Here is a 13,174-nt window from a genome sequence, read left to right as displayed (position 1 = left end):
TTTGGGAGTTTTGGAGGTTACTGTTGTGTGGTGAAGAGTGCCACTTGTTTTTAGGTTGAGGACGTGCATGTACAGAATAATAGTTCTATTGGAGTTTATTTAATTCCGTTAGACTTGTGCTAATGAAGGTATTTGAAGCAGAAAGTCTACTGGTACTCTAATGAGAGTTAGTTGACATGCAGTTACTTGTCAACAGAATCTTCAAAAAGGACCATCAAAATAAAGTGTTACCTCTTTGCCTTTACTGTCAATGTATTCATTTCTTAAAAAAGATGCTCTTATAGTATTTTAAAATAGCCTTTTGTTATTTTATTTTTTGCACCTTTGAGCATATGTTGCATCTCTGGACTTTTTTCTGCCACCATTTGTTTTGCGTTGCATTAGTATTAATTATTTGGCAGAACAATACCATGACAATAAAGTGCTTTTGAAATTGAGTGTAAAGATAACAGGAGGTAAACCAGATCCAGGTTGTGACACAAAAGCCGGACTCAAACTCATATTGCCTTCATGAGCACCACTACCACTAAGTCACAGCTCAAGACTTAATTGACTTTCAGAACAGCATGTTCATTGAGAATGTAGGCCACCGGATGCTGTTTCAGATACTTCAGTCATAATAACGTGTAGGCGGCATAACTGAGCAAGTGAGTGTCGACATTGTGTGAAGCTTCAAACAGGCTCGTTCTGCAGAGAGACTTAATGCTGCAAAACAGACGTACCACGCTGTGATTTACTACACAAGTCAACAGCCTCTTAAACTGATGTGCTCTCTGAACGCTTCTGTCAAGCGGTGTATTAAAAACAAATGCATGTTTGGTTAGGATTTTCAATTATGATCTTCATTTGTAACATTGGGTGCACACCTGTTATTTCATTATTTCATCATTATGCAGATATAATTGTCATTATGGTATTATATTGCCTCTAATTCTAATTGAATTGATTGTGAAGGACGCACTCCCTGCTAGTACGTAATGCTATTATTTTATTTTGTATCCATTGGTCTATGATGGTGAATCTCACTCAAGCCTGTCAAGAACATACTGGATCGCCCCAAACTAAAAAAAAGATAAAATATAAGTTATGTTTTAAATCCTATATTATTTATATAGTAAGTTATATTTTGCATAAAGAAAATTTAGCCAAAAAATTCTGTATCACAGGATTTCCTATTCAGAATAATAGTAAATAATAATACAAATAATAATAGTGTCACAATCCAAAAAAAGAGTATTGATTTCTTTTTCATTTTTGGTCTTTTTGTTAGCATCCGTTGCATTTTTTTTTTTTTTTTTTTTTTTTCGTAGTTTTTATTTTAGAATAGATTTTATTTATTTTATTTTTCTGTTAATTTTAGTTTAATGTCATTTTGTTATGTGCTTTTGTCATTTTATTAGTCTTTTTGTTGTTGTTTAAATATTGCTATTTAGGTATAATTTGTTTTTATTTCAGTTTTAGTTTTTACTCATTTCCAGTTAACATTTTAAGACAACATTTCTAATTTCCATTTAGTTTAAGTTTTATTTTATTCCAGTTAACAGAAATGTTTTTAATAGTTTTAGTTAACGATAATAATCCTGCTCTGTACCTTTCATTATTTCGTAATAATTATTTCACCCCAAGCTTAAAAAAAAGTGATAAAATATAAGTTATGTTTATTTGCATTATTTTATGTTATAGTTTGCATAAAGAATATTAAGCATAAACATGCTGTATTACAGTAATGAGGTTCTAATTAGATTTACTATTCAGAATAATAGTCATAATGTCAAGAATATGTCTTAATAGGCTTTAATTTTCTTTTTTTCTTTTTATTTTGAGGTGAAATGTGGCCTGGACCTGTTTTTGTGAGATTCACTCACAACCATGATTATTGATGATCAAAATATAAGTCCGTAACATGATTCTTACTTCCAGGCTGTAGTAAAGGACATGACAGCAGGTAAATCTGAGCATTTGTGCACAACCATCTGTTGTTGCCCCCGCGCGTCAGTGTATCGCTGTGCTTTCCGACTGCATATGCCAACACAAAGGGTGCAGAGCAAATGCACCTGTACGCTACACCATCAGAGGTCAGACGAGAGATCAATCAGTGCTGCTGCACGGCTTGTGGGAGAAGAAATCGAATCAATTTTACATCCTTAAAATCAAATCAATTTACCTGCAAAGCATAATGCATCATTTATTTTTCATTTAGAGAATGAAGTGCAAGAGCAAGTGCATTTTTTTTTTTTTAGCACGTGGTTAAACTAAATGGAATTGAGAAATGTTGCCATCGCAAATATGTTTATTTTATATTTTTTTTTCAGTTAAAGTTTAATTAAAGTCAAATGACTTTGTTTTTTTGTGGTTTTAGTTTTAGTAAACTATAATAACCCTTGTTCTGCAAAACTGATTCAAAATATAATAAAAACTATAACATTATCTCAATGACACTAAAATAACACAGAAATGATACAATTCATATTTAAACATAAGCCTCACTAAATTATTATATTTCTTTTTAAAATATTTTATAACCTTTTTGTGTATAATCTTAAAATGTCGACTGATGATTGAAACTTGACCTTTGTAGAAATGTCAGCATTAAATTCTTAAAGCTTGTATGTACCTTGTATGCTTGTAATCAAAGTAATTTAACTTTTAAACACATTGTGGTAAAATGAGTGACCTTATTAAAACCTTAGAAAATAGAAAAGGCATCTGATTATATGCTGAAAGCATTTCATTTGACATATTTATGATTTTTATGTATGCGTCAGAATTAGAACAAAGAATATTTCGTATATGAGATGCTTTTAACAGGAACAATGAATGATGATTATATTACGAGTCAGAATAGGCATCAGTGTGAAACAGGGAATTTGATTATCTGATTGGACAGACTGTTGTCTTCACATTGGCATCATGTGATAGATTTCTCATCCTGGCTGACTTTTTTCTCTTTTCCACTTGGGAAAAAAACAACAGATTGCTTTCTCACCTGTGCATGATTGCTGGGAATCGAACATTACTTCAGCAGCCATTGATTTAAGTCCACTACACAGACACACACCAGCGCATATGGACTGATGTGAATCCACTACTGCACACTTATCACACTGACATTTTCTAAATAATTGAACTTGTGCATTGGAAACAGACATGCAATCTCTACCATAAAAAAAAACTGTTACGTGACATTTTCAAAAGCGCATAACATTTGATAAAGTGATGCCACTTCAGATTGTCTTTAACCAGACCCACTTGAATGAGACCCGATTGAGATATTATTGCATAAAGAATAAATAAATAAAAGGCTGTTAAAAAGTAAGAAATGAAACTACATTTTTACATTTTCTGAAGAAACGTGAGTGGTTCTTTATCATGCAAACCTTGATGCTAAGATGTTTAGGCTGGTTTTTGGTGCCTTGGTGGATGCTAGAGTGTTGCTCACTGGTCCAAGCACAAGTCTCTGTGCTTCCTGAAATATTCTGGTTTCTAATCTAAATATGGCTCCTTCAATGCAAGTCTATAGTAAATTTGCCAGAAAATAAGCTGGAACGCTACTAATAGCACACCTCTCCTTAAAGGTATAGGGTAGGGATTTTTTTTAATAAACACTTTTTGTTATACTGGTATCTCTTCACATCCTGATAGCAATCAATAATAGAGGTGGTCTAAATATTAATACATGTACATCTTCTGTGGACGTCTCAGGACCAAAAAATGTTCATCCAATCATTGCATTCAGTCCGAATGCAATGATAGGATGTCCTGACTGCCTGTCAGCGTGTGTATTTCCATACCTCCGCGCACCTGCTTGCACAGACACACACCCGTTCATTGAGGCTCTGCAGAGCTGAAGACAGACAGTCACAGAGCGCCGCAAACAAACAGCAGCTTTTACAGTTCCTCCTGAACCAAAACAACCAGTTTATGCCGCGCTCACTCCATGTTGTGACCGTACGAGATGGCAACGTTCTATTTATGCGTTTCTATGTCAATACGACACATTAATGCCGAAATAAATCTGCAGCAGTCAGGTGGTACAAGTAAAAGATCTGTAAGTTGTTTACGTTCATTATTATGTTATGTGCTTTGAGACATGAGGTAATTTAACACCGTCTCTCATCTCGTGACGCTTTGCAGACTCTGCTGTGCACGTTCAAGTGTTTTGAAGGAGACGTGGCTTTGGAGACGCTCTGAAGGGAGGGTGGGATCTCATGTTTTCAAAGCTAGCTTGATATTGCTAGCCTGTCTGAAATTGCCTACCCTACCTTTAATAGGCTGTGTAATTTGTAGAAGTACATGTTATGGAGCTGAAAAATGTATAATACACCAAAATTTGTGTAGTTTTAAACAAGTTACTCCAAGTAAACATGCATTTTTTGTTTTGTTAAAAATTATTATTTTTGTCTGTTATAAGATTTAGATTTGGCAACACATTGCACAATGAAGACTGGATGCTGAAAATCCAACTTTAGTTACATTTTAAAATCTAACACAAAACAGTTATTTAAAGGGGCTGTATATAAGAATTTTCATGTAATAATCACTTTTTTTATTGCCAATGTGTGAACAGCTTGTAACGAAACTTCAAAAACGAGACCTTTCCTGACTTGTCTATGAAAGACTGTAGACTGATGTGTATGTGAAGGACTCGGGACGTTTTTGCCGGTGTAGTGCCACTGAATTAAGTGACCTACCCTAGTAAGCAAGCACTGTAGTTAGGATTAGGATTAGGTGTATAGGTTGGATTAGCTCAATACATCGCCTACTAAGGTCACATAATTCAGTGGTTCACAGAATTCGGCACAACACCTGGGGTGCGTCTCAATCAGCTCCCGAGTCAGGGCACTGATCAGGGAGTCTGACATTTAAGGGCTGTCTCAATCGGAAAATCCTTCCAGTGCACTGAAACTTTGGCTCCCTAAAAAGTCCCACAATGCACCGTGAAAACCAGGGAGCTTTGATGCTCACTATGTTCCAGTAGTTATGTTGTACGAGGTTGTTGTCATGTCACCATCAGTGTCCCAATGAATAGTGAGCCAGGGTCCTTACTGTCCTTTCCAGTGCCTGAATTTGTATACTGATTGAGACGCACCCCTGGGAAATCCAAAGGATGTGATGACTACGCTCGCTCCCGATAGCCTCTTTCTTTTCCATCTTCCATGATACGTCTCACATAGCCAGATCTATAGTCTCAAATATAATTTATAATCAAACTATCATAACAATGTCATTTTAATTAGGCCTACCTCATCTGTCGACATGATGCCTGGGAATTGCAGAGCTGATACAAACATATCCTCATCGCTACAGTCAGATGCTTTCTTAACTGGTGTTTTCTCATCGCTGTCATTTTTGTTGTTCGTTTAGTTTGTTATTGAGTGGAAAGCGTGCAGCACATATTTACATATTCATCTAAACGTCGCTCTCAGCATCATGGGCGGTGTAGGGATTCTCGTTATCAGTATATCCCTGCAAAGGTATTTCCAACTTTTTACTTTTAAGGGAAGAACGAAAAAGAACTTCGTCGTGGGTCTGGAATCACGTTTAGTCTCTTGTGTGCACGAGCAATAAGTTGCTGGCTGCAGTTCACTTAACGGCCACCGGTGTCGCTAATAACATATAATCCCTATCCCTATAAACATATAAAAGTTTTTATTGGATTTTGTACATAGATGAAAACATTCAGTGTACAGACCTTATGTAGCCCATTAATTATGTTAAGACTGTCATAAGAACTAGTATGAACAACTAAATTAGTTAGTGGTAATCACTCTTACTTTTCAGTACCAAATTAGACCAATCTACGTTTTTATGTAACTGACTTTATGAAGTGTTATGAAAGTTATGAAGTGTCTTAAAAAAATGATTTTGATGACTCACTTGTAAGAATAGTCAAAGCAGTTTATGCAACCTGTTTGTATTCCCTCAGGATGAAGGTAAGCTCTAACGGATTTATGAATGAACCGCTCGTTTTAAAATCTTCCCGGTCTACTGACATTTGTTATGACATCCGCCTCAAACTTTACAATGCTCATGATAACTTTCATTAACTCTCCAATAAGTAAATCCACTTCACCAGCTAATTACTCTTCGACAGGGATGCCATAGAAATATACATGAGCTACCGCAATAATAGAAGTTCAAACAGCGCTTGTTTCTCTGACGCACATGTGTGACTCGGATTTTAAAATATATATAGATATATCTTCACCCATCATCCTTCACCTGATTTTAAAACCAAAGACATGCTGATAATCAATGTCACCATTAAATCTCATAAACACGGACACACATGCACATTGGAGACGGATGCTACTAGTATCAATCATCCTGACCTCCTCCTATCTTTTCCTCTGTCCTTGATTCACTACGCTCTCTTATGCAACAGAATGTGCGCCTGCCGCCATATGACATCTCGCTGATGGCGTGTGTGTTTGTTTGCGAGTTATTTTGAGCAGCAGCATCAATGCAAGACCTGTCAGTGTAGGAGGGTTAATAAGCCTCGAGACTTCAGAGCGTTTCGCTTTTCCTCGGTTGAGATTTGTTCCTGTGCTGGTGGAGGGGGGAGCGAGACATGTTGTGCTTTGGGATTTTTGGTACACATTGCATCAAACAGCGTTAACAGCAAACAGGATATGAAAGATGAAGTCTGAATGCGCCAAGACAAGCGGTGGGAGGCAACGTTGGGTCTGATGTGTGTCGCAAAGGCTTCGGGCCCTTCTTGTCGACGTGGCTGGAGAGCGAGTGTGTTATATAGGTGTTGATCCCCCTTATGTGGCTGTTAGATTAAATCTGAACACAGAATGAAGAAAAAAGCATAGGGTGAGGTCAGACTGAACATTGAAACTTTTACTTTGAGTGGTTTAAGTTTGAAAGGACACTATAAGCAAAAATTTTATATGCAAAATAAACGTACCAGATTAAGTAATATCGCAATTATTTCCATGATCACACAGCACATATATTTGTATTTTACCACGAAAAATCACAAAAAAATTATTTTTAGCCTTTATTTTGTGTGTTGCTTTTAAAAATTCTACAAATGTTCTTTTTTTTTCTTTTGCTTAGGCAGGTTATTCTAGATCATTTCTTCAAGATGCGTGCAGTTTGATGCAAAAAGAGTCCAGCAAGTTTTTTTTTTTACCCACACTAAACGCAAAATTGCTTTGAAGTCCACGAAACTGTAGGATAACCCATATCAAAAATATTATATGCAAAATAAGTGTCCCAGAAGTCGTAGTTCAATTATGTCTGTGATTACACAGAACTTATATTTGCATTTTCCCTTGAAAAATCCCCCAAATGTGTCTTTTTAGCTTCTTTTTTTTTCTATGCAGGTTTTTCTAGGTGATTTCTTCACGATATGTGCAGTTTGATGCCATTCCATGACCAGATGGGATGCGGGATTTCACCCTCACTGAAAGCAAAAATGCTGCAAAGCAACAACGTGAAATCCACATAACTGTAGGGTAACCCATTTGTCACGTAATGACTTACCTTTTCTATGTGCCTTATATTGAATTTAATAGTGGTCTGTTTTTTATTAGCGTATTAGATAGAATACCACAAAATTCAACTATACAAATACCAAAAAGCCTAGAGGGTTTAGATAAAAAAAACTTACAATAAAATTAAATAAATAGAAATAATAAAAAAATAGAATAAAAAATAATAATTCTGTCACATTTTCGCTTTTAGTAAGAACAGGCAAATACGTTGCAAAAATGTAGCTTAAATAAACGGGTAGTTCCGGTCCTTAATGGTGCCGTATTATGCCCCTTTTCACAAGATGTAAAATAAGTCTCTAATGTCCCCAGAGTGTGTATGTGAAGTTTCAGCTCAAAATACCCAACAGATCATTTTTTACAGCATGTTTAAATTGTCATTTTTTGGGGCTCAGAAAAACACGCTGTTTTAGTCTGTGCCCTTTAAATGCAAATAAGTGGCTGCTGGACGACCCAGGGGGAGGAGCTTCATGAGCTCGCGCTCAGTCTCTCAGGACAATTTCATCTCACGGAATGATGATAATATCAGAAACTCTCAGTAACGGTGTTCAGTTCGAGTCGGACAATAATGCCTACAGAGTCAGAGTGCTGTATAGAGATGAAACAGGTATAGTTTAGTAGTTTAATTACGGTTATTATAACGTGTATTTGTCATCTGCTTGTATGTATCCATTATTTATTAATAGCCTACAAGTCTGCTGTCTGAATGATGATCAAACATATACTGATGAGTTTAATAAAGTTTATTGTACATCACACAAAAGATGAAGCGTTAGTTTTACTTCAGAAAATCACCGTAAGAGCTGAGTAAACACAGTAAGTTATTAGAAGTGCGCAAGTACATAAACGAATTTTGGTAGAGTTGAGGGAGCATTCCTGTGGGCGGAGGTTAGTCAAAAAACTGTTCTACTGACGTCATTAAAGAAGGAAGTAGAGGGATGTGGTCCAAACAGGCGACTTCTGTTAAATAAAATATCTCGCTTGGCATTGAACTTTGAGCTTTATAATTTTACAGATATTATTTATACTCTAACAACAACATTACACACTAACTAAAGTTTGAAACATGGGATCACGAAGAACGGGACCTTTAATTCTGATTGGATGAGCCGCATTCAAAGTAAGGAATAATTGATGACGGGACGTTTAATTATTTGAAAAATAATGCACACCCGAGGTGGTAATGCGGCCACAGCGCAAATCGCTCTTGTGTGTAGGAATAATTTATTGCACATCTATTCCCAAGCCTCCAGTGCTAATTCCAAAACATAATTTGAGAGCTAGTAACAAAGACTTGAGCCACTAATATGCAGTTATACAGAGAGAGAGAGAGAGAGTGAGTGTGTGTGAATTACCCGAGTCTGTGCATGTCAACAGTGTTCGGCAGCAGCGTCTCTAATAATAGTGAAACTGTAAGTTTATCTTCTCCAAGAACAACGTGTAGCTTTGTGTTGCTTTTAAGCTGTTAAATTTTACTGACAGAATTGTCAGAGCAGTGCACTGACAACACGTTTCTGTGTCTGTGTATGTGTGAGTGAGTGTTTGAGTGGGAGAGAGAGCGGGAGAAAGAGAGTGTGCTTTCCGTAATTAAAAAAAAAAATAATAATTTTGTGGCAGTTTTTATCCTATTGTTATTTATTTGCTTGGTCAGTGTCGTTGTGAGTGTTGGTTCTTTCGCTGTTGTAGTCTGTAAGGACCTTGAAATAACTGAAATGCGGTCAAGACCTGCCAGGAACTACTTTAGTCGTGCTTTTCCCTGAAAATAATTGCACACCTTAGAACGTTTATCAACCAATCAGATTCAAGCATTCAACAGCCCTGTGGTATAAACCATTGTAAATTACTCTTATTGCTTTAGTCTATCTTGTGTTGTGCCTGGTTAAGACATGTGTTAGTTTTGGTGCATAATGCTAGAACAAAGATGAGAACACAGCTGTCTAGTTAAAGAGTGAATTGTAGTCGTTAATGGCTCATTATTTAAAAGATCTATTAGCCTGCAGACTCCAGCAGTCGCCTCTCTGATAGCTTCGGTTTTATACATCTGTTTCAGTATGAGCCTTTGAGAAAGCATGTTTATGTATTGTAATATCACCCTTGAATTTCTAAAGTATCAGATCAGTTGCAGAACTTGAGATGTGAAAACAACACAACCAAAGGACCCTTCAGCAGTTCTCTGACATGGACTGACAAAGACATCATTAACTCCCCTCATTCTTCTGATAAATGTATCCGTCTGAAGAGCATTAATATCATGCGGTAGTTCATTTTTTTCCACTAGATAATTTAGCTTCTATATTTGTGGTCAGAAATGTCCCGGGGTTTGAGCAGTGAGTAATGGGTGTTATTACGAAATCACTGGTGAGTTCATTTGTTACTGCATTTTCTCCTCCTTTTGAAGAAAACTTGTCAATCTTCATGTTCATAAACAACAGATTTAAAATGATGGCAAACAGATCCAAATAGTGTTTCAAATATCAAAAATCAAAGAAACCCAGTATTATTTGTTACAAATCCCCACTGCATTTGCAGTCATCTGACATTCAGCAATAGGTGTTAAACTAAAGCACTTGCAATGTGTCGTTTGAGTTCCAGTAATCAGCATATTCATTAGTGCGATTTGCATTGATTAAGTTGATTTAGGCAAGAATGTATCAGCATAAAAAGGAGAAGTGGTGAGCTGATTAGTTAAATGACAGGCCTATATGTCTAAAACCAATAGAATACGCTATTAATTCAAACGCAAGACAGCAGAGGTCGTACGAATGTACAGTACAGCGCATAATTTGATGCGTATAATTCATACGTAATTGATCTCAATTATCATGTATGCAATATTTTACAGACTACTATTTCCACTCTTGTAGTTCGGTTCGCTTTGTTTCGTTGGTCCAAACCAAAAAAAACGTAAAAAATATTAGTTCTGGACCGATTAGCGTTCACATTAGCATTTTAACACCTAACCTAAAGGCACAGGAACCTGATTGGTCGGCTTTTATTACATATATTTAGCGACGGAACTTGCTGAACATCAAAAACAATGCTGTGTTCTGGGCTAAATGCGCTCGTTGTATGTGTGTAGCTACATATGATGGTATTTAGACCAGCTGAGAACTCGTGAGGAGCTTATAAAATGTGTAAAGGAGTCAAAACAGTGGTAGGAATCCCTCCGTCACACACACAAACACAGATCTGCCGTGAGGAGACACGGTTCTGATGTCTGTGCTGAACTGTGATGGGCCACATCAAGACTATGATGAGAGAAAGACCCTCCTTTTTAGGGTCACGTCTTGTGACATCATGTCCTGTTTTTGGTTTGTTTACATGTCTTTGGTCCGTATTGCGTTCATATTTAATTCAAACCACGCCAGAGTTCGTTTGTAAGCGGAGCGAGACTCATCTTTTCAGTGTTCTCGGTCCGCTTGTTTGGTGTCACCATGATTCAGATGGCATGCAGCGTTCACACTTATTCAGATGAACCGCACTAACAGAGCAATCGCACCAGGGTTCGTTTTAATCCAACCAAACAAGTGAAAATTGAAGATACATATGAGTGCATGTTACTAGTGCTATAAGTGTGCACTGTTTTTGTAGCGTGTGTGTGTGTTTGTTTGAGTGTGATGCGCACATGTTGAACGAAGAAGATCATCAGCTAGGCACAATCTTTTCATGTCAATACTAGTCTCTCTCCTGCAGAGTAATCTGTAATCAGGGCGAGGGTAGAGAGAGAAAGTGAGCATGGGTGGGTGTGTGGATGTCTCGGATAGACGGCGGCTGTGTAAAAGGTTTTTTGGGTGAGTGGACAGCAAATAAGGAAATGAGGGTGATCAAGAAAGGAGGAGAGAACACAGGGGCAGCGAGAGAGATTTATAGCATGCCTAGGCTAAAAGCACTTGGGAAATTATGCAAAATTGCAAACCTAAAACACTCAGTAAGTAGCACACCGAGCAGTCGGAACATTTCTAATGAGCGCTAAATTAACGCCATAATGTCTGGTGATGGATTTGAGACAGACATTAACCTGCAATCAGACGTTCTTTGAAATGAGCCACAGCCGTACCCAGAGAAGATCACAGCTATATTAGCATTTGAGTGTCAACGCAGTGATTAAATGTCTTCATTAATAAAAACCTCTGTCTGATTAGAATGCCGGCTGAAGGAAGCGTTTTGTGTGTGCATATGCATGTATTCATCATAAGTATATATATATTTTTTTTACCATTTCAGATTTAAGATTCGGATTTCAAACGCCACTCAAGTAAGCAACCACACCGTTTTCTTTATTGCATATGCAAAATGAGCAAGTTGACACGGCCATACACCCAAACCACGCATGTGGCCACATTTTTCAAGAGTTTGGGGGCTTGCAAACAACCCAAGACTGGCAAAGAAACTGAGCGTCATTTTATACAAAATTAAATGCTGCACTAATGACCCAAATGATTCACAAATCCACAGAATAACCATTATTTTCTAGGATATATGGGACACCCAACTTGTGATTTAAGACACTTTTATCCGAAGCATACTATCTGGAGTATGTGGTGTGTTGCTTAAAGAGATAGTTTAACTATCATTTACTCACCCTCATGCCATTTCAAACCCGTATGACCTCATTTGTTCTGTTGAACACAAAAGAAGATATTTTCAAAATGTATCTGGTTTTTTTTTTCTTGTCCATAGAATGAAAGTCAATAGGGTCCCATGTTGTTTTGGACCCAAATGGATCTTTGATTGTATAGAGAAAAGCAGCTGAAACACTCTTTAAAATAGCTTATAATTCATACAGGTTTGAAATGATGAAATAATGTGCATTTCTAAATGAACTATCAAACACAAGCTCATGGCAATTTGTAACTATTGTACATTTTGGTGAATTGGTGGATAATTCATACAATTTTATTTTAACGACCTGCCTACGCCCCAATCACGGTTATGTTTAGGGGTGGACCTTCACGCTTACATTTTTCTAAAACTTGTACGTTTCCATATAAATCAAATTCATATACGAAATCGGCACCTTTTCTCAAGAGATCAGTCTGGAACTATCCCACATAAAAGTCTTGTGGGGTTCGAACCCATAACCTCATTTCGCTTCCAGCTCAGATCTTGAACCACAAAGCCACATTTTCTTAACCAGTAGCCAACCGATAACCTCAAAATCTCGACCCTAACCCTAACTTCCAGGTGTCACAGTTTGGAAAAAGCAAACCCACATCCTCGGACACACATATACATCCACTCACCGCCATCGTCCTCATCGAAGGAGTTCATGCAGGGGAAGTAGATGGCCAGGGCCTCAAAGGATGCGGACAGGCTGATGCGACTCTGTGAGCGCTCCATGTAAAGGCCCGACGTGGGTGCCGGCGCCGTGTCCGCAGGCTTGGGCAGACGTGCCTGGGCATTCTTCACGCGGAGCACGGCACGCGGCGTCTTGGCTAACTTTCACCGGCCCCTTCGCCAGCCACGAACAAGAGAGAAAAACAAACCCCAAAGCGCCCTCGTACGTCCCTGTGGACCTGGTTTGGGTTCAAGAATCCTGTGAAGATATAATGTCCAGACTTCTTTTGGTGTCTGCAAAGTCCTTGTTTTATTTTGTTTCTGTCCAGGTCTTCAGGACAGAGAATTAGGACGGATGGAGTCTCATCTCAGAAGCTGATGTATCAGAGCTGTCC

At 37.6% G+C, this 13,174-nt stretch overlaps 1 protein-coding gene across 2 annotated transcripts in view; it reads right to left on the bottom strand.

The window, feature by feature from the left end:
* The window catches only part of rims4 (regulating synaptic membrane exocytosis 4), a gene marked incomplete at both ends in the record, with an annotated part of 31,620 nt that extends 18,775 nt beyond the window's left edge, over nucleotides 1-12,845 (bottom strand). Inside the window, one exon of one of the 2 annotated variants that reach the window (XM_081380237.1) lies at nucleotides 12,746-12,845. In XM_081380237.1, the coding sequence (XP_081236363.1) occupies nucleotides 12,746-12,842 (97 nt within the window). Of the gene's footprint in view, nucleotides 1-12,729 lie in introns of both variants that reach the window. The other variant, XM_081380236.1, reaches the window with a different exon arrangement.
* Between the last annotated feature and the right edge of the window lie 329 nt (nucleotides 12,846-13,174).

Source organism: Scardinius erythrophthalmus, assembly GCF_964197995.2.
Source record: "Scardinius erythrophthalmus genome assembly, chromosome: 12".
NCBI classification, from domain to species: domain Eukaryota; kingdom Metazoa; phylum Chordata; class Actinopteri; order Cypriniformes; family Leuciscidae; genus Scardinius; species Scardinius erythrophthalmus.
Note: the sequence above shows the minus strand (reverse complement) of the source record. Positions and strands in the feature narration are given on the sequence as shown.